The sequence below is a fragment of the Maylandia zebra genome, linkage group LG10, assembly GCF_041146795.1.
Source record: "Maylandia zebra isolate NMK-2024a linkage group LG10, Mzebra_GT3a, whole genome shotgun sequence".
NCBI classification, from domain to species: Eukaryota; Metazoa; Chordata; class Actinopteri; order Cichliformes; family Cichlidae; genus Maylandia; species Maylandia zebra.
Window position 1 is genome coordinate 26,409,893 of NC_135176.1, and position 27,695 is coordinate 26,437,587.

General features: G+C 39.2%; 1 protein-coding gene across 13 annotated transcripts in view; it reads right to left on the minus strand.

Annotated features, from left to right (window-relative positions):
• The window catches only part of ncam1a (neural cell adhesion molecule 1a), a 267,686-nt gene that overhangs the window by 68,634 nt on the left and 171,357 nt on the right, over positions 1–27,695 (minus strand). For all 13 annotated transcript variants that reach the window (XM_076889403.1, XM_076889402.1, XM_024803849.2 and 10 more), the window contains exons 2-8: positions 12,354–12,428; positions 9,878–10,087; positions 9,116–9,259; positions 5,140–5,277; positions 4,173–4,290; positions 1,790–1,950; positions 1,040–1,182 (exon numbers count right to left, since the gene is read on the minus strand). In XM_076889403.1, the coding sequence (XP_076745518.1) occupies positions 1,040–1,182; positions 1,790–1,950; positions 4,173–4,290; positions 5,140–5,277; positions 9,116–9,259; positions 9,878–10,087; positions 12,354–12,428 (989 nt within the window). The remainder of the gene's footprint in view (positions 1–1,039; positions 1,183–1,789; positions 1,951–4,172; positions 4,291–5,139; positions 5,278–9,115; positions 9,260–9,877; positions 10,088–12,353; positions 12,429–27,695) is intronic.

Sequence of the window (27,695 nt, forward strand, 5' to 3'; positions counted from 1 at the left end):
TGGCTGCTTTACTCATATCGTGTTCATCCTGGGAAAAAAGTGCCCACTCGTTCCCAAAGTGGATTATCACAGTAGTTTGCCAGAGTGGCATAATTGGAATCACAACAATCTGATTCATAGCAATAATTAAGCTAATGCCAATTAAATCATTTTCACTTTGTTTTTTAAACTCTTGTTTGATTTACTGTGAATTTTAAAAGAGCACTTTTTATAGTAAATTCACAAAAAAAGGAAAGAAATTTCCATTAAAAGCCAATGAATAAAAGATGTTGTAGCGTGTCAGATGCGCTGTTAAAAACATGTGGGGAGACATAAGAAGTCTGCACTCTCTCTCCTCTATCAGTCACAATGTAAATGTACAAAAGCATTAAAGCAACTCGGGCTGTATAAGACAAGGCTGTCAAAAGTTCAGAGAGATCGTGAAGCAACATCAAAACCTCATTGTGCAAAGTTCAAACTCATGTAACAATGAGAAATGTACGAAGCACTTTTAGCTGCATTCCCAGCACGTGGGTGGAGTTGAATAGCCAGCTGATTAGTTATTAATGCCATGAGATGAAAAGTGACGGAAGTGAAAATAATTGGTGGGATTTCAAGGCTGAATTTAAAAAAATGAAAGTCAGTGAATGGCTGACAAAATTCCTTAAAAATGTCCATGTGAGTTTTTGAAAATTGAAATTGAAGCCTTTTTCTGAAAATTGTATTTAATAACAGCTGCCAACAAATCTGGAGAGCATGTGCTGTATTGTATATTACAGTGCAGGTCATAATATGTAAGTGGTACAAATTATGTGGAGGCTCTGTTCTAGCTTTCATCCACTTTATCTTTTCTAAATGACTTTTTTTTTAAATTTGTTGTTTGCCATGTTGTTCCTTAAGAGCAGAAACGTTTTAGGCAAATTTCTCAAACAACTGTAGTTTTATTTTTTGGTACCTCTCTGTCATTAGCACCCCTTTTCCTAAAAACACTGGCTTTTTAAAACACTTCTATTAACTGGAAAAAAATGGTTTCTGGTGCATGACCACACAGCAACTCTACCTGTTCTCCTTCAGTGAAGACCTTGTTTCCAAAACTCCAGGAAATTGTAGGTGTTGGGTCACCGGAAGCCTGACATGTCAGGGTGACTTGATCATCAAACTCCGAAGCAGTTTGGTTACTCAAGTAGGTAATGTTGGGTTGGACTAGAAGCAGGACAGAAACTGTTATTAGAATTGGTTTTCTAGACACATAAATGTGGGTACCTTTGGTTTAAAGCTCCTTCTCCAACGAGAGTCAGCGGGGTAATTTCAAATATTTAATCTGTTTCTTTATTCTTTTTTAAACAGCTAATAGATGCTTGACATTTATCAACAGCTATTACCACTAATCCACCTGCCTTTTTTCTATTAACTGGGTTTGATAGTAGAGGTGGAAAAATTCTTAGGTTCAAATCACCACATAAACTCATCAGCTGCTGACAGATGAATATATGCGATCAAATGATCACGTCACTGTGAATGACACATTTGACATGGCTATTTGATCCATGGCTGATAGAGACGTTTCAGTATTACTGTGGCAAGGAATACAGAGTGGTTTCATACCCCACTGAGTTATAACAGAGCCACAGGACTACATAATTTCCTCATAAAGAGATACTGCACTTTATGTTTCACAGCTGCGTAAGGATACGAGTGTGCAGCAAAGTGCACAAAGTACAACAAAGAAATGTCAGAGATGATACAAAAAAACCAGCCGCCGTGTTCTTTATGCTAAGCAAACCATCAGCAAATGGAGTCATTTTCTTACCAAACACGCTTAGGCTGACTTCCTCCGCTTTCTCTCCCGCCTTGTTCTTGGCGATGCACGTGTAATCTCCTTCATCCACTTTGGTGACATGTTTTATTAACAATTCTGAACCATCCTCATTGAGGCTGTACTTATCGCCGTCTTCAAGGACAACGCCGTTACTGTAGCAAGGGGGAAAAAAGAGGAAAAGACAAGTGTCCGCGTCACATGTATTTACTTGCACAACTTGAGGAGCCTACGAATAATTTTCTAAACTCACTGACAAAGAACTGTTGGGGTTTTATCTACTGAAGCAAGCAGCTCGCAGACAACAAAGCCTCGCAGACCAAAAAACGCTGTCCTGTGCTCAGTGCTTCTAAGAACACCTCCAACATTGCCTCAGATTCTGTTTGCCTTTGGTCTCCTTCAGCCTTGTTTTTAAGAAGGTCATACACCGATTGTATGATGACGATGCTTCTTTTAGATTTCAGAAAACACTCCTACTCTCAGGAGCCAAACTTTCACTTGAGGTTAGAATCTCTCTCTTTTTCTTTTTTCTTTTGTAGTGAATTAAGTGTTCGTAGACCTGGAGTAGCAGCATTGCTCCAGCAGCCAGACAGTGAATGACAGGCCTGTCAGCGACTAGAACAAATAGAGCTTTACCCCTATGTTTTTTTCACCGCCTCATACATCTATCCTCCCAACAACCTTCCTGTCCATCTTAACCCTCTTCTAGCCAGGGCCTGCTTCTTCCTCAGGATCACACATTAGATCTGCTGCATGAAAGACAGCTGTGAGCGGGATTTGAGTTCAGTCGTCTTATTTACTCATGCAGCAGCAATCATGCTTTGTCTAAAGGTTTCTCCTCACTGCTGCATTCAGACATGAATGATGCACCAAGAATATTAACGTGCACTGAGCAAACAGCTGCATGAAGAAAAAAAACACGTTCGGGCTGACGTCCTTGATTTCGTCTCCCGAAAGCATACATTTGCACAAGTCGGTGGTCGTCAAACAAAAATATCCTATTCCAGCACGCACATGCTTGGTGTATTGGTAAGTTAATGTTTAAAATCATTACTAACTCAGTAAACCTCCTCTTTAATCAACAGAACTTACTTAATTAAACACATTTCAGGTACCAATTTTTGAACTACTACCAATTAGCGGTTGCTAAGATGCATATGCACCTTGTTCTCACTTTGGTTTATTCTGCTTGTTGACCTATTCATAATCCCTATAAATATATATTAACAAGTGTCATGTAAAAATTAACTTTATCAAAAGCAAGCCTGCATGAAAGGAGTCAGGGACAGAAGAATAAAGGGGACTGACTGGTAAGCTATGAACAGCAAAGTCACAAATCTGGTCTGGTCACGCTACTGTATGCAGAGATGTATTATTTCCTTATTATTACTGTGTCCAGCAGCTGGAGAGCTGGAGAAAAAACAACAGAGATACCCCGACAGCTGCCTCGGGTAGCGCACATCCTGCTAAAGGGTAGCCTCGAACTTATAAAAATGTCCCCGTTAAATTGATGCTCCTTGCTGCACAAAAGATAAAAAACCCCGAGGTCCTTTTTGATTAGGAATGTTTGTAACTAATTGAACTGACCTGTAAATATAAATTGCAGCCATTAGCGTAGCATAACAAATTCCTAATTGCCATGGAATGAAGTTTCAGGAAGACTAATTTTATGCAGATGTAGCTCCATCCTATCAACCCTTTATCTAGTAAGAGGCAAAAACACATGACTCATTTACCCTTTTACTGTGGATGTTATTACAAGGATTTTGATCATTGAGGTAAAAAGCCATCAGAATATCTCTCCATATCATTGTGTCATAAAATGGACTGCTGAAGTGAAAAAGCAAAAGGTAACAGTATATAAATCTCCCGCTCGCTAATGAATACTAATGAGTGTGACTTATAATGAGTTTCTATTGAAAAGCTGGAATTAATAAAAGCCCTCTATGTGCTTTAAGTACTAGTACACTGTATAGTGCATAGTTTGTCTTCCATTGCTCTGCTGCAAATATCATTCATCTCAGCTTAATCTTATCAGGCTGCTTTTACCTGCTTGGCAGATTGCCACTTAGGGGGGTGGGGGGGGGTCATTTGTATTGACGTCAGTGTTTCTTTTTGGTTTGTCGTTGAAGTTTTGGACCTGAGAAGGATTACTGTGCACCAAGAATAACAGTTTGTAATTCATAATTATTCATTTCATTGCTCTAACTAATATTGCTTGTTTCGAGGTCAAGAACAAGAGGATCTGAAGATGGAAAAAAAGAATAAATAAAATGCTTCATTTTTTGTGGAAGCTCAAAATTTCTCCTGACGTGATCCGGGGTAAATCTGAACTCTGCTCGTCACAACAGCCAGATAACAAGATTGAATGACGTACTGTGCCCAAGTCACGGTGGGTTCCGGGAAGCCATCTGCATCACAAGCCAGTAAAGCTGATTTACCAACGTCTGCTGTAGCGTTGACTTCTGGGTGCCTGACACGGATGCTGGGAAGCACTGAAAAAGATACAAGATTAATTTGAATTTCAAGTAACTAATGTGTATTTATAAATTATATTTAAAGAGGTTTAATCTAGATATGTAGATTCAAAACCTATAAATGATTTTATTACTTCTTTTTGCACATTCCATATAAAATTAACCAAACACTGAAAAAACGTTCACAAAAAAAAAAAAACCTTTTTGGTTTGACTTGTTTTAAACAACTACCGAACCCACATGGGGATAATGTAATTGTAGTAAAGTTTATCCAAAATGCACTTCAAGTTTCCTCCATTGAGTCGTGATAAAACAGACTGGATGTTTCAACATAGCTGAAATGAACATATTTCACACACATATAACGATATTTCCCATAGTTACACGTCTATTTCTTAATTTAGTCAAAGGGTTCGAAAATAAAAATGCAATTATCCCTGAAAATCTACAGAGTAGCTTTTAAGAAGTGATATTTCCTCAAGAAAATTGCCCAAAATCATTTTTTTAAATAGATTTTTCAAAATTCTTCATCCTGATAGTTAAAGGACTTTGATATTTAAAAGCAATTTGGGGATAATGTTGCTACTAAAGGTCAGAGCATCTGCAACATTTTCTGAGAAATCCACAAATTTAAAACCAATTTCTCGTCATTCTGGTCTGTAGTTGTTTGAATGTGTTTCTCTAAACCAGAAACTTGAAAAAGATGGCTAGATGATCTGACTAACTATCTAACTATCATTGGAGCAACAAAAAAGTTTTAAGGGTTTTAGAGCCATCTGGCTCATTACTGAACCCTGCTCTGTTAAGCCACACATTGATAAACAGCAGGGCAGGCAGAGCATAGAAGGTGGTGTATACACTGCTTACCGTTAACAATGACCTTCATAGTCTTGAAGTCAATTTCTCCCCTGGCCATGACACGAGCCTCACAAGTGTAGTTGCCCTCATCTGTCTTTTTAATGCTGCGGATCTGCAGGTGGCCATTATCCATGATCTTAAATCGAACTACAAAAAAAGGAAAAAAGAACAAAGAACAAAGGTTCGAGATTGTGAAGATTACATTCTCAACAAAACAGTGGAACAAAAGAAACGTGATTTAATAAGTCTTCTATGAATTAAGAGATGATCAGTTGGGGCAAGATTGAGAAAATCCTTCCTGGTAATCAAATTATTAGATGAGAGAGCTTCATGACTCTCTGGCTACAGTAAACATATTTTATCAATGTTTTAATCAAACCCAGATCCTTGACAAACAGTTGCAGCTCTAATTAAACAATGCACCTGGTGTTATTTTTCACACATTATTGAGAAAAACTATCCAGCACTTATTAAAATCCACAATTTACACAGGGGACTCATTAATTTTAGTAATGACTGTTGCCTCAATCAAGTGACGTGTTCTTCCTATCAAGTTTAAGAGTTACACAGTTTACTGAACAAACAATTCCACCTCAGTGACTCCTACCACATCGCACCATCCATGGGAGTGAAACATTTACATAGTGTACAAAAAATAAATGACTGAAATGTTGAAAAGCTTTTAAAGTTTAATCCAGGAGTCTAAAAGTTAAGAAGAAACAACGCTTTTGTTAAACAGCTCTTATTCAGGTCACCGTGACATATTTTACAAGGGAGAGTTGCTGTTGGGATTTTTAACTCTGCAGCTTGCAGCACAGGGTTAGGTCAGCGACTGCACTGAAGAAAATTGCATAAGCAGTTTTTAGTTTTCAGTGTCGGTTACAATTAGTGGCTTTTCCAGTGAAAAACACATTCCTTGACAAGAATCCAAGAACAAAGGCAGGCTTAGCACAACAGTGTGGTGACTCCAGGCTCTCCAGCGGTCACCGAGGGAGGGGTTACTTCAAGGTTAAAATAGTCCCCGGTTCAAGTGTGAAACAAAACCCAGACTCCTGTTTTATGTCCAGCTCCCACACTAGATCCTAGTTTTTCACTGAACTTGCTAAGCCATGGCTGTTTTGGACCAATTTGGTCAATGCTCCTCCCAAGAAGGAAGCTATTGCCAGATTAAATGATTACCAAATATTGTACATGAATTTAGGCCCTCCTCATATTTTTGGGCAGAAGAGACCAAATGCTGAAAAGCTCATAATTTCATTTTACACAGAAGACAGCTTGGATTCACAGCAGCTACATTAGATTCGATTTTTTTGGCAAAGTGTTCAGCAACACTTACAGTTTTATATGTTCGGTATGTGCACGCTCACAGTTTCCTCCACAGCCGAGCTAAACACCTTTGTTCTGTGTGCTTACTGGCAAAGCAGAAATGGTTCAAAACCCAGGACAAACAACAGATAAAGGGATTATAATACAAGAAGAGTTTGAAAAGTTTTTATAGTGTTTTTTGATATACTAATGTGACATATGGATAAAATAGATGTTCAATTACATCAAAGCTACATCTCTGATCGCCCGTGCGCAGTGAGAACGAGACCCAATTGTGTACATCAAACACCTCTATCTCCCGAAACACAAAATTCCTTTACTAAGAAAGAGTTAGAGGTTAAAAATGTTGTTAAAATGTATGTGTGTATTTATAAAGATAAGAGGATCCTGATAGCTGGGGGGGGGGGGGGGGAGGGTCTTTTTTTATGCGTTTCAGGATTTCCTGCTTCCAGTTTTTCTATTGTTGTGGGTTTATGATTATTATTATTGTTCTTGCCTCCCCACTGTTCCTCTGTAATGTGTTTACTATTAGTTGTCTCTTCTGTGTGATTAGGGTTGTTTCCTGCTTTACTTTAACAGTTAATTTTCTCTGGTGTTTCAATTCGGTTTTGAGCCTCTGTTTGTTTGATTTTTCTGCATTACTTTCATCTACATTTCCTTCCTTTGCCGTGTGTGTGATCCGCAATCGCTGTGCAGTGTATAAAGAGCCCTTTCCTTCTCTTTGTTGCATTGCCTGTGTTTTTTATGCTTCTTTTTCTCCTCTCGTGCTGTCTATTTTCTTCTTTGGATTCATTCTCTGGCTTTTTTGGATTCCATCATTTTTCTTTTAAATCGTCTTTCATTATCTGTTGTTGTTTATATGAAATCATAAGTGATTAAAGCTCGCTTTTTGTTTGAGATCTCTTTCTCGCGGGTCCTAGGTGTGGGTCCTTAAGTCTGCAATCCATACAAAATCAGAGTGAGACATGAGGAGCAATAGTAAGATCTCACCACCCTGAAAGACAGTGGTTCCCAAACTTTTTTTGCTAGGCCCCCCTTTGTTTTACAAGAAAAATGTATTTCATACCTCAAACATTTAGTAAACAATTAAGCAAATACAAGTAAACTGCAATAAATTACAGGTAGTAATAAACAACTCTTTTACGGTACGTCCACACCTACACGGGTGTTTTTAAAAACGCAGCTGTTTCTATGCGTTTGGACCTTTCGTCCACACGTAAACGGCGTTTCGAATCACTGAAAACGGAGATGTTTTTTTAAAAACTCCTTTTTGCGTTTACCTGTGGACGAGGAATACAGAGTTCGTCACGCAACGTCAAAGGTATGCGCCTTTTTTCACATCATGCTGTGCGCACGTTATTGTTTACATGAGATGAATTGCAGAATGGCAGATAGAGACAAAATATTGTTACTGTTAATCTGACTATCTGCAGGTTTTACACGCTTACATATACACACGCAGTTACTGTCCCTCCATTTACAAAGGCAGATGCGTCACGGTGCAATTATTTTATATGTAGCTGTTTTTTTCCTCTGTAATAATATTCAACATTGCTATCAATACATTTTTCAAAAAAATGCCTCTCTGTGCAAAATGGGTTTAAAAACATAAACAACTGTGGGATACTGTTTGTCCGTGATTTAAACAGCCCAGCGCTGCTCCCGACGAAGGGAAAACCAATTCTGCAGGGGAGACCTACCTTGGCACTTGTGCAGGTGAAACCAAAGGGAAGATAAGCTTCACCATATTTTCTAGTCTTTGGCTTAGAATGAGGTTGGTTTGGAAACCTATTCAGCTATGCTTCACCTCCTGCTTTGCGTTTGTGTGGGCGCCCCATGCTAGCAGTGTCCACGCGTTTTTTTTTTTTTCCCTTTTCATACCACGACCCCCCTGCAATGGCTCTGTGCCCCCCCTATGGGGCGGGCCCCACACTTTGGGAAGCTCTGCTGAAAGAGAAGGCATCAAATGTGTCAGGTATGACCTGAAGTCAGAACATGAGATGGAGGTGGTTTGCAAACTGTTTATGCACAGAGCACCAACGATGGTCAGACTTAAGCAACTTTTGCTTTTGTGGCTGAACTTTACTTCATCATTGCCGAAACAGATGCTATGATTACGATTTGCAAAGCAACAAAAAAAATCTGATTCTAAACTAGCAAATCTGGGTAGGTTTTATTACAGGGTTTTTTTGCTGTTATTGTTGTTAGTGACAGCAGAAGCTTTCTTAGATTACACTTTCCTTCCTTAAAAAAAAACCATGTTGAGTTTTTCAGATTTTTTTTTCCAACTATAGTTTTCCTTTATTTGGCAAAATTAAACTCAGGTGTGCCCTCAGACACATTTTCTAGTGACAATAACCACCTCTTGCTAGGCCTAAAAATACAATTTTCATGTTCACGCATCATCTATGAGGTCTAAAACTACTTTCCAATGGAAAACGGTTGGCTTTGTTCATAGATGATGGGCAGCAGGAGAGGGAGATGAGGAATAGTGTGGCAAATTGATTGGAAAGCATGAACTGGCAAACAGCATTGGCAGGGAGGTAAGGTGGCTGCTCACAGAGTTAAGAAGATGGAATGGAAAGGCAGGTTGGATGTGAGAAAGCTAAGCAGTGGGGTGTTTTTTCCCCTCTTTTTCTTTTTTTTTGAACAGACTCACCATCTTTGGCAGGTTGGATCTTGGAGCCCTTGTGCTTCCAAATAATAGTGGGTGGTGGTGAACTGACAACATCACAGACTATGTCAGCATCCTCACCCTCGATGAACTCCTGCGGGTTGGAAGTACTCTTGAACGTGATCTTTTCTGTGGGGGAATGGACATATTACACATTTTTATATGTATTAACACAGAGAGTGACATTTGTAAAGGTGAAAACTTACACATTTTCAATTTCAGTGGTTCACTTTGGTGTTTATATTACACATACCAAAGTTTCCAATAATTAGGTCAGTATATTTGAAATAATCCCCATGAGCCAAAAACTTCAGAGTGAGCTAAATGCTCAGTTTCCAGTATGTTATAGTTCAGTTCTTATTATGGTCATTTCACACAGCCCTGGCTGGGAGAACAGCAACCCCTCACACCTGCTGTTTAAATCTTCTGTTTATGAGAGGGGCAGCCAGTCGGAAGAAAGCTGTCTTAAAGGGACGGTGCTTAAACGGCTGGTTTCATACAGTGGATAAACTCACCAAAGTCCAGCTTGCCAAGCTAGACTGAGAATAACAGTATGGAGCTGGAAATCAGGTTACCTTTAATAACATAAACACTGGCTCTCTCTATTTGAAATGCATTACTCAAAGAGAGCGTTGATAGTGGCTGAGTTACTACAGTTTATGCAGTAATGTTGACTACCAACATGTGAAAAAATAACATTCTTCACTGGTAAAGTCTGTAAAGACTGCAAAACCAGGTCATACTTACGGAAGATCTTTACTTGGACAGTGGCCTGGGCTTCCTTGTCTCCATCCTTTGCCACACACTTGTAGATGCCAGCACTGTCCACGGTGGCGTGGTATATGGTGAGAGTCGACGTGGCTTCATCACTGCGGCTCACAAAAATGTCTGCCCTGTTGGGAAGGATCTTCTCACCGCTGGGGGCGTACCAGTCTATGTCTTTAGCATCTCCTACCACTGAAAATAACAAAGTAAATAATGAGATAGAAAAGCAAAACTTTTTTTTTTTTAAGAATTTCACAAGTGGCCTGTAAATAATAGTCAGAACCTATAGGATTGCAACTGAAATCTGTTATCTTGTTTGGTGCTTTTGATGTTTTGCTATAGCTTAGATATGCCTCCCGCTTTGACTCTGAGCATGAACTTGTAGAGGATGCCATGGGCCTGTTACATCACATTACAAAGCTAGTGTGTGCATCTTAATTTAAAATTCAAACTTAATTTACTGCAACGATCACTGCACTGTGTGATGACCTGGGGAAGAACTGTCATTGCTGGCATTCATATTCTTCACATCTGTTCATGTTGGAATAAAGTAGTTGTAGTTCCTTATTTCCCTGATGAATGCATATGTGGAGCTGATTAAGGTTTGAGCTAGACTTTGTTCTCATTAGAGAATGTGAATAAAAATTGTTAAAAATGAATCGTAATTTGAACAGAATATATCAAAACGAAATTAAGAATTCTTGGTTTGAAGATGGTTTGGAAGCATTACTGTGAAATCACAATCTGTTTTCATCCAGTGTATGTTATGTAAAGCCAAAGACTAAACAGACACAGCAAAACATAAAAAGGGAGATATGAATTATTTCTGTTTCCTCAGTAGGATTATTCAGTAGGAGGAAACTTTGACTAAAAGAAAAATCAAACAACGTTTCAACATTATTCATCTTTTTATAAACAGTAGTACAAGCAGAGGCAGTTTTTTGTTTCCCTGAAAATTATTAATACTATCTCTTCTCTCAAGGAGCACAAACAGCTCTAAATGTATTTTGACACCCTTTTCAAACGGAGGAATTCGAGTTCAAACGAATGCAAAAATTTCTTCATAGAACAAAGAATGAAATCACTTAGTACTTAATGTCAAGGCTTCATATTCCACACACAGACACCCATCTTTGCTTTTAGGGCTTCATTTTTACAGAAACATTCTGCTAAAAGCAGTGAAACAACAGGTCATTAGTGGGAGAGAAGTGGTTATTTTTTCAAAAAGAAAAAAAAAACATTGATTGCATGTAGTATGCAAAAGAAAATTTTGACTGGACTTTGTAATTCCTGTGAAAAACAGTCCACCACTACTCCTTCCATAACAATTGGGTATGTAGCTGCCTGGTGCTGAAAATCAAATAGACTTGTTGACTTGGATATGTGCAAGTGTGAGCACCTCTGTAAAAGGAAAAGTTTTGTCACTTTGCTGCTCTGGAGCATTCAGCTGTAAATTAACACATTGCCATGATATTCCCAGGAGCAGACATCTCAGCAAATTCACCCCAAGATCAAACTGTGCAATGCTCAGAGAAACTGCATCTCGGATTCAGCAGGTCTCAGCCAACATAAGAAATATTAAAGTTCATGACAGTACAAGTATGGGATGTTTGGAAGTGTTCTTTGGAGAACTGAGAAGTGGAGATGCTTTGACATAATGCACCGCAGTTTGCAAAAAGCAAATACAGCTTATCAGCACAAACACCTCAGAACAACTGTCGAGAGACAAAGTCATGTAGGAAATGATTATTTCAAGTTAGTCCGGCTACAGGTGGTTCAATAAACTATTTACTCATAAGTCCTATGAAGGTAGCTGTGCAGTGTTTTGAAGTTTCTATTTCAAATTCAAGAAAATGCAATTCATTCATTGTCCAGCATGATTGTAACTCACATCAACGGGATAACGAGAGAGATGCTTTGAATTTTCATACTGGACGACCCCTCGTAAGGGCTATGGGTATGCTGTTAATTCAGTCCCCATCAGCTTTGTTTTGTAGTGTAGAAGTAACCTGGGTTAATAAGACCAAATGAATGAATAATCTCTATTCAGAAAATTAGGACGTTATTTAAATGTAAGAAGATGTTGTGTAATGGCAGACTGCAGATCTGTCTTTTGTAAGCAGCATCTGTATCACAGACAGGCTGACAAATGCACAGAGAGAATGTAAGACCTCTGTCTCATTATCTTCTCATACAGCACCTCTCTCCCACCTCTTCTATGTCTTATTTCTTACATGACTCAGATCTCATCATCCCACCACCTCCACAGAATAAGCCCGTCAATTTATCCTTGTGATCTTTTTCTCTTTTTTCCTCCACCAGTACACCAATCTCATTATTTAACCTAACTTGTATTACTTTCATCAAATTACCTCAATAAATACTGCCAATATTGCTAGATGAGGTGACATTTGCATCAAGCCGTGTTAAATGAGGGATGTAGGAAGATCACTCTTACCTTCGCAGATGAAAAATTTGGAATCTCCTACGCTGATCTCCCCTTGTGGTGGAGTAATTTCCACCTGAATGGCAGCTGGGCGAAGAAAAAAAGACAGGACAAAATATAAATTAGTCTCTGGTTCAATCGAAAGGAACGGTGACACGGGGCTGAGACACAATAAGGCAAGACTCAAAGTGAAATGGCCATGCCTGCTCAAAGGAACAACCATGTTCAGGCAAACACTTGTATGTAATTTCTATGCTCACTAGAGTGCAACATCTCAATGTGCAAATGTGTTTGAGTTTAAAGTTGCACCCACAAAGCAAAGGAACTCACAGAAGAAATAATATGCGTCTTTTGTGGCGTATGTATTTATTTTGCACCATGTTGTGAACTGAAACCTGCACTGCTGAGCAAGGACACGTTGGTTCTGGAATTTGCTTTCCCTTATTTATAATTTGCGATTTACCCCTAGGAAGCAAAACTGTACCTTTTGCTACCAACACTTCCATTTTTGTTGTTAGTGAATTGTGTATCTGATTTCCTCTCTGACACTTGACACTCAAAGCACAAAGCTGGCACCTGAAGGCAGCATAAAAGAAAAAGTAGCAGAGTGAAAGATAAACTGAACTCTTAAAGAAGGACAAATCCTAACTAAATTAGGCGAGACGCGGACTTAACATTTGTTTGCTCACCTTATAAAAACGACCTAACTAAGCCACTCCGAAGCATTCTTGCATCCCGACTTCTGTTTACAGACGCTTAAGAATACATAATACCATAAAGGCTCTAATGCACATCTTCTCTCAGCATCAGCTAAAGCTACAGTGACAGAGATGAGATTTAAAAAGAGCAGAGAGAAACGCTTGCATGCACCCTAACAAATTTGAATTGATTTTCAAAGGCTTGATCAGCTAATCCTAACTCGCCAGTGCTCCACTGTACTACAAGGGATCTCATGACTTTTTAGAGTGACATGGTTTAATATATGACTCCTATCTTCAATGATATGTGGCACAGGACTAAAGCAAAGCCTGTGAAGTAGAAATACCACAGAATCGTGATCGGAGCTTGACAGAGAAGTCCCGCGGAGCCTCCAGCATGTGGCCACTTCACACAAATGAGTGAGTCAGTCTCAGCTCAATTCTCACCAGGAGATTCATGGGAATGGTTTGCGAGGACTTGCCATTCATAGACAGGTAGCCAACTATCATCACAGCACAATGTGGCATTGTTTCGTAATGCTACAGTTTCGCCATTGCAGAAAAACCTGCATGACTAAGAAGATAATGTCACATCAAAGACCTTTGCTGCTCTTTCTCTCCTATACACATTTTATGTGTAAAGGCATCATCATTATGGTGTGAAGCTTTACCTCAGCCATAATTCTGGAGTGAGGAGAGTGAACACCGCATCCAGACACACAATGTGCTTTTGTGTTTAGAAGCATTTTGAAACCAATATGGTTCTCAGTGTTTTGGCCAACCGTATTTTCTTCTTCTTTTTTTATGCTTGACTAAAACATTTCAGGAATGCTGTTAAGGGTCCAAAATGTCCCTTTCATCATATTTACACACATTGTAAGACACTGTGAAATGCATGGTCCACATGAACAGTGCAAAGCCACAAATAAGAACAGCTAAATTATTAGGTACACCTGTTCGCAAATCAGCCAATCACATGGCAGCAACTTGATGCATTTAGGCAATGGTGTAGATGAGATAGATCGGTAGAGAGGTACTGGCATAACTATGCTACTCGTCAAAAAAAATGTAAACACTGGTTCTTAAATTGAACCGGAAACAAATGCTGCAATCATCATGGTCAAGGACAGTCACAAGTATTGATTTCATACATGTGTTCAAAGTGTGAATAATATTCCCTTTATGCCTTGGTCAAGAAGTCACACAAATATTGATTTGCAGTAAAACACTGCATCTGCCACATGAATGAACCAGCCTTTGTTCCAAGCCAGCACACAGGCTGCAGAGGCATGAAAAACCACTATGTTTGCTTTTAGAGGCTGGAGGTAGATACAAAGACAACAACATATCCATTTCCTTCTCTCATCTAGTACGATCCCAGATACCATGCTATACCCATGCCTCCTAAGACTAAAAACACTGGCCCAAAACCAACTGATCATATCTGCAACACTAAAGACAACAAAAAGGAGTTCAGGCAGTGTGGGAAAGATAGCTATTCCCAGATCCACTTTCTCAGTCTGTGTGTCTACATGGGCACTTGTGCAGTATCTCCAGGATGGAGTGGTGGCTGAAAGTGTCGAGTGCGACTGTTTCTTTGATGAGAGCCAACCATGGAAGTTAAAAATAAAGATTTAGTAAAGGTAAGCCATCAGGTTTAATCACTGCACAAATGTGAGTTGTGACATGAGATCGACTGAGAGGAAATTGCACTTTCAAAAGTGGGTACCAGTAAGTACACACCAAACACTTTGCGCTGCACACAACAGAACAAAGATTTGCTGATCATTTGTCTCACTTGTCATTTGCAGTATTGTAAAGAATCTCCCCAGGCCCACTATTGTTGTCAAAGACACAAACATAAAGCTGCTGACAAACTAACTACAAAGTGAATTATTTCTCTTTGTAGCAGTTCGTACCTAAGATTATTCATATTCATCTCAACAGCATCAAAATATAAGGCAGAAGCTGAATATTCCATGAGAGCCAGCTCTGAGAATCAATCAAATCAGAATCGAAATCAAAACTTGATTACCCCAGTGCCAGATGGGTAATGTTAAGCTTCTGCTCAGAGTAATAAAAAAGCAGCGCAGCCCTGCTTCAGTCACGAATCTACTGGCAAAGAAATTCAAGTGAGGGGGATGACTCCAGGTGTGATCTATAGTATACAAAACTAACTGTGAAAGAATTGAAATATGTTATTTAAACAAACAAAAATAAAAAGGTGTGATTTTGAAGAGCTGCTTTTTTAAAGATCTTGTTTTTGAAAGGTGTAATGAGTTTTCAGATAGGGATTTTGGTTGGATGCGGTTCCTAGATTAAACCGTTTTGCAAGGATCAAAAGATTACACAAGTAACTTAATGCTAAATCAATGCTGGGGTGAGACAAATGCAAAGCACACCCAGAACACTCAAAAGTATCTGATTGCTGCAATTTGGGCTCAAATGAAATGCTCCTGGGAATTTTAACTGCATTTGCAATTTGCATCTAATGATATGATCCAGATGCCCTAAGACTAAAAACATAAAAGATATTCTTCATAAAAAACTTTAATGTTAAAATAATCCAACATTAGCTTCCATTACAATTATGAGCACAATGGAAAAAGGGAACAATTATATATTTAGGCATGATTTAGTGGCATAAGATAGCAGGTAAAAAAAACAAAGAAATCTGCCTCACGCATCTCACAGCTAAATATACAGCATGGAGCATAAAAGCAAAAGTGATGTGTTGTAGATTAAATGGTAAATGGCCTGTATTTGTATAGCGCTTTTCTAGTCCCTAAGGACCCCAAAGCGCTTTACACAACCTGTCATCCACCCATTCACACACACATTCACACACAGGTGATGGCAAGCTACAATGTAGCCACAGCCACCCTGGGGCGCACTGACAGAGGCGAGGCTGCCGGACACTGGCGCCACCGGGCCCTCTGACCACCACCAGTAGGCAACGGGTGAAGTGTCTTGCCCAAGGACACAACGACCGAGACTGTCCAAGCCGGGGCTCGAACCGGCAACCTTCCGATTACAAGGCGAACTCCCAACTCTTGAGCCACGATCGCCCCATTAAAAGCAAGGAAAGAAAGAAGTGCTTGGTTTTGTGAGGAGAGAGCTCAGATAAAGGATGAAGCTATCTTTGCCCTAACATGCTCTCTCATGACACCAATCTAATACCCATCCTCTAAGCCTGTCCCTCACTTCCAGTCCTCTAAAGACTCATAAACCTCTCTGTCTACTCTGAAGAGTCTCCCTTTAGTCTTCCTTCGACTCCTAACGCACATGCACAATAACCACATCACCTTGCTTTTTAATAAACAGAATTTACTGTCACTGCAACCGCATGTTTTCACAGAGATAAAAGTATACTGAAGGTAAGCTGGGCCAGAAAAAAATTCTATAAATGAATGTAAATTTAAACTTCAGAGAAACACAGATGGCAGAAAGATGCTGTATAATTTTCACAGTTGCAATCAGATGCACTGCAGCATGCACACATGTCTTCCATTCTAGCAACAACTTTTATCTCGGAGCTAAATTAAGCATTGTGTCCCTTTTTAGAGAAGCATGTTGTAGCTAATGAGCAGACCAGAGAAGTTAGGGGCTTAACTTCAGTCAGTCATCAGATTCTATGTATCGATTGCAACGGCTGTATTTTAGTTTACAGCGAGTCAAAAGACTTGAGTAACTTTTTCATATGTTCGATTTCTTTGTTTCTCTTGCACAAACAGGAAAATAACAACAAAAATACAACATTTCTTTAAGCACCGATGGCCAAATTGCTGTTTTAAATATTTGTAATGCGTTAGAACAGTTTGTGCACAGGTGGTGAATATCTCACTTTACATCACCCACAGCATAGCAGCTCAGCTTCGACCTCTGAGTTTGCATAAATAAAAATTACCCCATCTCTCTTTAGCATAGCCTTTCTATTCTACTGTATCCAACTGTTTAACCACACATGGCAGCTTCCACACTCAAACCTCAGTGCTCATGTTGCAGGTTACTCCCTTGTCATGGACCATACATGAGGGTTACAGTATTTATACACCTTTTCTTTAGCGACATACACTTCCACACATAGACAAATGCCCATTCACGCATGAACAGCTTGCCAACCGTGCTGACCACTTATGCTATTAATTTGACAAAGTAAGAAAAGAAGTTAGATGGAAGAGCCCAAAAAGCTGAGCTACTTATGGTAAGCTCAGAGGCGAGATTAGTAATAGTGTATTAATCTACTGCTAAGCTGTCCATACTTTGAAGCAAATATGCCTGTGAGGCTTTAGTAACAATGACCAAAACTAAAATGGCAGTGCTGACTGTTCTCTAGCAAGAGGATTATGGAGTTTACAGCCTGTTGCTGGTAAACATTCTTTAAGCATCTAAACCACAGAGTTCCTTAATGCCAAATTATGTAAGAGCACAAGTATCTATACACGGCCACATTGCTGTCATTACTTCATTTTAGGATGTGCAAATTTGAAAAGAGAACAAATAAGAAGTTGTCAGGTTGGCTGGGAAAAAACCTGAAGTTTGAAGCAGCTTCTGTCCCGTCTTGGATCAGGAGGTTTGCATGCCTAATTGCAGCCTGGCAGCCTGTGGTGACTGGCTCCATTACAAGGAGGCTACAACAATCAGCTGTTGGTGCTTAACATGCAAGTCATGTCGGAGTAAGCACACACTATGGAGCAGACAGTGCTGTGTAGGGCTACACATCAATAGCACATATGCTTGAAAAGCCGTCGTCTGGGGACGTACAAGAACAGATGAAAATGTCGTCATTTGTGTCCAAGATTTACATTTCTCTTTTCTTCCTGCGGCTGGAAGAATGTCAAAATGTCAGCCATGAAGGTTCCAAGCACACGCCAACCACATAATGTTACCCTCTCAAAGCTTTCCAACTGGAAACACATTTCTCTGAGATTTTGTATTCCTTAATTTAATACTAAATTGGTTAGACAGGTTAATCCTTAATTCCCATCTGGCTGTTTGGAGGAGGAAATAGCTGAATTCTTGAGATATTACGAGGCAATTCTGATCACAAATTAGAGCTCCATCATTTTATATGAATATTTTGGGACACTTTTTTCTTTCCATTTGAAAGAGAAAGAAGACAGGAAAGTGTCAAACTCTATTTTGAAACTGTTATTGGATATGCCCTATTAAACTAAGGCATAAGGATTTCTGGTTGCTTTTCAAACTGCAATTTGCAAAAAACATTTTGCAGCATCCTTCTTGATACACTGGAGGAAGATTATATTTGCTATATTATAGTATAGCTATATTATTTATATAGCGAGTTTAATTATTTAAGCCACTATTTTGTCAGTCAGAGATTAATATGATTATAATTTAATTTTTAATATTTCTAAAACAAACCTTTTTAAGTTACTTGTTTACGCTTAGCCTAAATCTGATTGGATTAGCTGGTTGTTGTTACCAACAGGGAAGTTGCATAGTGCCCTCTGGTGGATAAAGTATGGAACGTCAGCTTGGTTGAAGGGTGTTTCTCTTGCCCCTTATACAATTTTTAAATGCCTATAGTGATTGATCAGCAAATAGCTAATATCAGCTGATAACAGCATCATGCCATCATCATAAATCGGTCAATGATCTTAGCTCAAAATTCTACAAACCTAAAAACCACCAACCAGTACAGTGCTGTAGCCTTAAAAAACGTCTCCATTAACTATTATTTCTAATACTTCTCATCCATCACACAATATTTAGCAGCAACAGTGAATTTCTAAAATATTAAATGATGAAGCATAAATGTCAGATAAAATCTAGCCTAAAATTTTCTGCCATCTCAGAGCTTTATCAGTCAAGTCTGCTTGTATTGCCTGACGAGAGAATAGAATTTCTATACACCTCACAAACCCACACTTAAGCTCCCTTTTGAACCCCTTTGCAAACTTTAGGAAACTTCTCTACAAAATTCGAGAAGAGTTCTAGCAGCAATTGTCAAAACCTACATTCTTTCCATAAGTCCATCTAAGTCATCATTCCCACAATTACTTCTCAGTTTCAGTTCCTCAAACACTCTAAAACTTTTTCACTCTACTTCTCTGACTTTCTCTGACTTGCCAATCAATCCACAAAAACAACTCACACTACTTCTAGCAGTTTTTCACCCTGATAACCTTTACAAGATGTCTACACAAAGGGGGTTGTGGCCTGTTATTAGTTTCCATCAATGTCGTTTTGTTTTTGTCCTTTCCTTGCCCTGAAAAACACAACCTCTCTGATCTTTCCTGCAGTGTATACTGATTGAAAGAAAGCCTAAGCGAGCTGCATTTCTATTGCAAGACTCCAGTCAGCTTGGCGTTTACAGTACTTTTACATTTTAGTAAAATGAAATTTAATCAATATATATGTAGAACTTAAAGCCAGATGTTGTACATGTTGTCTCTTATATTCTGATAAAATATAGTCCCTCTTTTGGTGTTTTGATTTGTTGACGTTTGAGGCTATAGCTTAAACTTCCTATTAGTAAAAGTATAACCCAGAAGTAATTCTAAACACTTACTGGAACTTCAAAAGGAAACGAGTTTTGCAAGTAAACAATGAATATACATAACAGTTGTTAAAGCCATTTTCCTACCTCAGCTAACTTTGAACATTACGCTTCTAATTTGTTTTTCAGTAGCAGATAAATTAGCCTTACAGACGCACATTCCAAAGTGTCTCAACCACTTATCATTAACCTGCTGCACTTTGAGGCACTGCACAAAATACTAAGCGGCTGTTTCCATGTGCTGCGTGTGGGTGTCAGGCCTTAATCAAATTGACATAGACGTGTTACCTTCTAAGCTCCTTCTCCTCACATCTTTCAGTCATTCACCGCATCAGCTTTGTCGGGATTATGGTTGTTACCAGCATCCCCTCCAACCCTTCAGCACTTCAGTTGCCTTCCAAGTGCATTTTAAGTGGAGAAAAGTCATTGTGGAAGAGCACAAACGTGTGCTGCAGAATTCACACGTTTCAGATTGTTTTTGCACTAAAGTTTGAGGTAAACTATTGTGTGAGCAAAGGCTACTTCCAACTTCAAACTTTATATTTGCCCTCAAGTTCTGATGAAAAATGCGTAGTCTAATCTGTCCTCCTTAAAATACACAACACCGTGATACATTTCCAATAAAGGCTCTTCTTCCCTCATAAATATTTGGATATTAAACAGAGGCCAGTATGTCCTTCTTTGATCTGACTAATTTAAGCCTTCTCGTTTTGACAGGACCTAATTACAAATCGTGAGGAGAATGCTGTGCAAGAGGCTGAAAGGCTGGAGAGGGCAGTCGAAGGGAAAACGGCTACGGCAAGAGGTCTGGCTGTGAAGAGATTACATGTAAAGCCGACTGTGGTAATAAAAGGGGAAATGGCTAAAGATTACAAAACACAAGGCAAACATTTACAGTTCTGTATCAACGCTATAGGCTGCGGTATGCATTACACCACCGAGTAGCTGGCCTCACCCGCAGTGGGAGTAAAAACGTGTAAAAAGTTTGTCTAAAGAGCTCTTGGGTGGTTCCTAAGGAAAGGAGATATGGTCATTTAAAACACTGAAAGGGGTCATTCACTGAGGAGCAAGACTGTGCTCAGCAGTTGCTTGGCATTGTGCCCCACCATTTTTATAAATATTGTGTGAACAAAGTTGGAATTTCAGCTTTATGCTGGCATACAAGTAGGAAAGTAAGATTTCAAGGATCGACAAAGGAAACTGATCATCTTCTGATAGCTGTGGTTAAATATGTATTTATTGAGCGTTGACATTTTGCTATAGAAAAAGCAGCAGGTTTCTTTCATCTGGAGTCAATCTCTCAGGATGTTGAAGGGCAACATGAAAATTCACAGCACATCCGCCTCACCGGGTGAAGAGGAACTTATACAGGTTGACCAAAGTTGACAATGCCCCCCTAAAGAGCCATGAATATTTACACAAACCTATATGTGCATACAGCACAAACTTGGATCAGCATTAATAAAGCTCTGTAATGGTTAGGCACCCAAATATTGGACTTGTGCAATCAGGTATCGGTCCAATCGAAAGGCTGGATAGGAAACAACCGTGCATCATCAGCTGTGGGTTGCTACTGGGAGAGCTAACGTAGCACGGAGGAAGCTAATGGCAAAGTGACACCATTTTGAAGTCACTTAGATACACGTGTGTGTCTGTGTGTGCGTGTGTGTGGCAGACTGAGGAGGAAAGGAGAAAGTAGCGTGACCGTAAATGACAGCAGTACACAGCAGTCTATGACTCACAGTGAGCTGGATGACAGGTGGATAACACAAATACATTTTTAGTTTTATCCATTTAGTCCTGCTTACATTTATTTTCTAACTAATAAGTACAAATTCAGTCAATTTAAACGCTATAGTTGTGATTTTTTGCAACATTTTTTTTTTATTAAATTGGGTATGTTTGAGTTGAACCGGAATGATTTCTGGTATTTTAGGAAAACAGCTTATAATAATATCAGATCAATAATTAGCATCAGTACATACTTTAAGCTAATATTTCTGTATCGGATCAGGAATAGGAAAAAGTTGGATGTCTCACATGGTAATAATTCCATTACACTATTAGTAGCTTGTTTATAATTGTTATAACACGCACAATATACCATTACTAGTGGTCATCCCGATTATTACGTGGAGACTGGCAGAATTCAAAGGTTAGCTCTCCAAAGCTTCAGATTATTGTCCTACATTTCACACACTCAACCAATTGCACTTCTCAGCTAAAGCAGATCATGAAAAGTATTTCCAAGTAATTTGAATCTGGCCTGACCTGAATATGCCACAGCTCCTACCAATTAACTTTCAGCAGGGTCTTTCTGTCACAAGGTCAAATCCCCTGGTGCAATATAATTAAAAGCAATACAAGTGAGGCCAAGCTTTAATTCGGAAGAAGAAAATGTAATATGTTTTAGGTGAAGGGAGGGCAGAAATTATAACAGATTTTCTCAACAAAACAATAATCACATGAGCATAAAAAAATGGGTTCAAGTAACAAAAGAGCATTTTTGAAAAAGGAAAATACTCTGTCTGCACTAGCGCTGGTCTTTCTAGGCCATTCTGAAGTCTTACTGTGCTTTCTTTTGGCAATGTCTTCTTTCAAAGTTAAAATAAAAAAATCCAAGCTTTATTAAAATGGAAAAAAAAGAGCCATGGAGTGACGTGCACGCCTTTTCGTCCCTTCAGGTTTTAGTTCTCTGTATGAGGTACTTCCACAGGCTTTTATGCCTTTAAAGTAGTGAATATGTTGCTTTGATTTAAAGAAGAGTTCAGGCTCAGAATTCCTGAGCAGAGATCCTACCAAGGTTTAAACAAAATAAAGTGTTAATCACTGAGGAAGTACGAATGTCAGATAAAACCTCACCCGCATATCTCTGGTCTGTCTACAAAGCCTTCTTCTCCCAACTTAAAGCGTTGTCAGTCAAGCAAAGTTTACTTATATCGCTTGATAAGAGAATAACGTTTCTATAGAGCTCACAGGATCACACCTGTGCTCTCTATTGAGACCCTTGCAAAGTTGAAGAAACTTCTCTCCATGTTTCTAGCAAGAATTCTACCAGGTATTCTCAAACTGTATATCCTTTATTGAACACACCATCCCTACAATAACTTCTGTTCTACTGAGTCGCTGTAACTTTTTTAAACTAAACCTCTGGAAAAAAAAACAGATACATAAAATTCAATCAGCGCACAAGAACCCAAGAACAAATGCAATTTTGGTGACCTGTTTTTTCCTGACTCCTGGAAGCCATAAGTTCCCTCCAGTAATTAAAAAAGCCCTTACTATTTCAATTTGGCATCACCTGTAATTACAACTAGTAACTGTGACAACACCCCTTGGTTTGTACCTCTACGGCTGTGACCATTTTATCACCAGCAAGCTCAGTTAGCATGGTGGATCCATAGTCTTTATGGGTGCATGGCGCACATGTAGATACTTAACAGATGTAGAAATTAACTTCCTTTTGGAGCCAGCGTTGAGTAAAAGTTTAAGAAACAGAAGAAGAAGAGCTACTGGTCTACAGGAAAGTACAGCAAACATAAAATGGACTCACAAATTCCTTCTAAAGGACAAAATTTGAGTATTTGTTGCATTTTTATTTAGCATCATTGGCAGGTACCCAAGACGAAATGTGGAAAAGATTCAACTTTAAATTACGTATTTAAAATACAAAATATGAGTAACTGTATTCCGTTACAGTTACTTTGTTGAAATGAATGGATTACACGACATATTTTCCTGTTTCATAAGGCTATGCCCTCTCTATTTTATGTAATTCCACGCCGGTGGAAACCCAAACAAAACACGCATTAAGAGGCTCTAATGCCTGTGTCTCAATCAAAATGTGACCTGGACTTGTGGCCCGCATAATGACGTGAAGAAATATTTTAAAAAATTATTCACAAAAATTATTTAATATGAAGGCAATAGGCAGAGTGTTACAGGCATCGAATTGTTACAGGCATCGAATTCTAGCCTCATGGGCAGTGTAGTCCGTGCTGCAGGGAGCATGGACTGCCATACCCGTTTTGTGTCTGAGAGTGTGATGAGGGAGATAAAGAGTAGAAAAGTACAAGTTGTCACCGACCAGAAACGGGAAATGGAAGCATGTAAATATAATAATAACCACTGCAGCCAAAAAGAGTGCCTGACGAGCCCAGCTGTAAGTAAGCTATTAAGACTCGGCTGTACACTGTGTTCGTGTTTTCCTGCGAAACAACAAGTTCCGTTGGAGCAGCCTTTCAACGCCTCTCTCTTTCTCTCGCTAGCAAAGTTGACCCAGACAACAAAGTAAAGTTAGTTTTCGGCTACGAGCCCGACACAATCCCAATGTATTAGCCAGAGGTCCCTTTACTACAGTTCGGAGCCACGACCCTGTTTTATATACACGCGGAATAGTTTACTATACGAGATCGCTGCAAAAAGTGCAGCCTTACCTAATGTCCACCCTACTGTTACTCATTTTATATTAAGATTTAAAAATCTAGTTGCTATTGGTATGGTATAGCCTTCAGTAATAGTAATAAATCACACAGCAATGTTACATTCATGAAGTTGTAAAAAGCATGATAATATATTAAGTAATCCAAAGTATTCAGAATGAGTTACACTTATTGAGTAACGTAATGGAGAACATTAAAAAAATACATTTTGGGGCATGTATTCTGTAATCTGTCGTGGAATACATTTTAAAAGTAACCTTCCCAACACTGGTTAACTGTACATGTAAAAATGCATTTAACTTAGACAGATAATAAGAGTCCGTCTAATATCTACATAAGCGCCTGTATGTCCAAAGGCCAGTATGAGTGAAATTGCCGGTCTGCACCCTAATTAACTAATGAGGCCAAACGGGTTAAACCACTACCCCTGTCTTCTTTCGTTGTTTGACCCTGAAGTGGCCCTGCATCTCACCAAGTTGATAATCACTGCAGAGCTACAGAATACTCCCTCGCATACTAATGGCGAAAGACCAACACACCAAGTACAGCAGCAGTTTGTGTAAACAATCTTTACAATGCCAAAGTGCTTCTTTTACAGAGATTTTTTCACGCTCATGTCCACATTCAAAAGGAAACACAATCAGCGCATCCCACTGAGATATTTTTTGCCCTCTCTGTTCACATTCAGTTTATCTTTCACTGAATCATGACCCCATTTTGTTTACAGTAAAGCTCCAGTTTGAAGCCATAAAGTGAGTTTGAATGCATCTCACATCAAACCTGTGCGAAAGGGAACATTACTAGCAAAAGAACTTGATTCTATAAGCTTCTTTTACTGCTTGTTTGTTCTAAGGTTGTGCTCCTCACAGTACACCAGGTTTTGTTTTGCTATTACAAAGCCCAAGTAGCAAGTCTACACTGGCTGGATGCAGTTTATGTCAAATTATGCACACTGCAATTATTCACACTATTATTAACTGTCCTTCAGCCCGAGATAATGCAATAAAATGTGTCACCTAAAGCTCCCTATCATCACCTCCAATCATATCGTCCTTTTACTTTCCATGCCATATTTACAAACAAATTTGCAATTAATCAAATGTGCACAAACTGATTGGAATACTGTGAGCTCCAAGCCTCTTCGGGTCCTAGTGTCTGGGGCAGCATGAAAGTTAGCTGCTGTGCACAGGTTGTAATCCAGTATTGCTCACACTTCACTCAAAATCCTGGCTCTACAGTAACAATTGTTTTCTCTACTCTGTGTTTTGATGTAAAATCCTTTATCTACAGTAACTCGCTTCTTGGCTAAAGAAAGAAATTGCTTTCCAAAGCAGAAAAGCAATTGCCTATTTACAAAGTTCTGAGAGTTGCAGGAAGGTTTCTGTATATCTGACGAATGGTAGTCCAACATTCACTCTTCTTTTTGCTCTGCACAGCCAATACAACAAGTGAAAAAGGCTGCAAAGTGTGTAGATGCTCAGGGGAATCTCAGAGATTGGAATGTGTGCTCATCTTTTCAATGACATGTAGTGATCATTTTTTTAACACTAATGTGACATTCGTAGGTGGACTTGTAGCAATAAATTTTATATGATAACTTCAGTGTTCCAAAATGAAACGTATTCAATTTTAAATGCTATTCTGGCTCTAAGCTCTAACAGGAGTTGTGTTATCCTTCATGGACCAGTAGCAGCCTCATCTGAATTGTTGACAGTGGTTTAATGATCCGAGAGGCTTTTTTGGCAGCGACTGGTTTAGATTAACTTGCAGAAATTGAGTCAGCCAGAACTTCGCCTCGAGGCACCTCAAAGCCCCTTGGCTCCAGGATTGAGTGGTTATCGCCATCCATACTTAGACTAAAATATTCTCCAGATATAAATCACACTTTAATGTCTGCACAACAAATGTGTAAATCGGGGCCAGTTTTGAGCAGAAATCCGAAAACTCGTTCAAATGGGTCTATTACAACAACAGTTTGGAGAATCCAACATTTCAGTTTCTGAGAAACAAAATCGGCATGTTTCAGAAGCTCATACACTCCAAGTAGTAAACACAGTTATCACAATGACAAAATAAATTCTGTCAGTCTGCCAGAGGAGGACAGTATATGCCACAAATGAAAGGTGCAAAGAATGGCAGAGAATGAACAACGCCGATCTTTTCAGAGAGCTGGGAGCTGAGCTGACCCCTGTTTAAGACTTTATTCTTATCAGTCTAACCCACTCGTGCAGTGGATGGCCTTCCTTTATAAAGGACTGGCATTTTTGCTCACTTACTTCCTTTATGACTCTTTCCTGGCTGATTGTACGCTATGCAGCGCAAGAGATATTTTGGCTAGGTGATCTTTAGGTCAACATGAATGGTAGTGTGTGATTTAATTGGTTCAAAAGCAGCTACAAAAGGTCTCAGGCACCTTACAGGAATGAGGGATGTATAAATTGTATAAATCAGAACCAACTGTGACACCATCTTCTTACAAGGTGAACTGCTATGCTTCAGAGATTATCATGACCAACACATCGATAGCTTCCTAGCACCTCTTACAAGTAGCTTCTTTGCTGACCAAAACTGATGTGAGCCACATATGTATATCACTCACTTTATTGGTTAAGAAAATAAGTAGGAGAACAAGAAAGACAGAAGAAATACAGCCTGCTTTACACAATGGGGATGATATCATTGAACCAAAAACAAAAACCAAAAAGAGCTGTTCATAAATTCTGTTTCCTACTCAGGATAGAATTCAGAAATATTGTGATATTTTCACTGTTATTCGCGTTCTTGAGCTTCACAGCAACGCAGTGGGACGTTTTCTTTGAAATATGAAACAAGGTGGTTCGTGCAGTACGTGATCTTCATTTAGAGAAACGCTAGCATTAACAATGCCCCCGCCGGTGTGAGAAATTCTTTCAGACATGCTCTCATTTGTTACGGGTGATTTTACAGAGGTACTGCAATTATCTTGACAGTGATATATGGGTGTTTAAATCTGCTAAACATAGCACTTTCATAGCAAACTGTGGATGACTTCCATGTATACATGCAAAATAGCGCGTGGCGTGTGACCAAGACACAGAGGCCTCAGCCTTATATAGTCCACTGAATGAAACTGAGCCTGTAGAGGGGATTGGATATGGCAGGATCCATGAACAGAGGCTAACCTTAAATCCAATTGAATCTTTTGCAATTGTTTTACAGCCCCTGGCCAGTTCTGTGCTTATTCCTCACACCATGCCTCAAAGGACCAGATACAATCCCTGCTCTCTGTAAGCACTCTCAATATCATCCCGACACAGACATAAAAGCAAACCAAAGAACCCCTCATTCATGTATCCATTGATGACATAAGGAGTCAGAGTAGATATTAAGAAACAGAGGCTGTAACCTCTGGGATGTGGTTCTGGATTTATAATGGATGGGGATTCCACACTGGCTGCTTGAGATACATAATTGAGAGTGGCCTGTTAATTCTTTCCACTAGGACCTTTCCATTTGACCATGCACAACTTGCCATGATGAAAGCTTCTAACAAAAGGATATTTATCTCAAATATTCATACACATCGTAAGAGTACATGACTTTCTTGCCACCTTTGCAAAGTATCACTTGGGAGATGGACGATACTGGTCACAAAAAATAGAACTTGTTCTCGCAACTGAGACACTGTCTGTCACTCATGCACAGCTGCAAC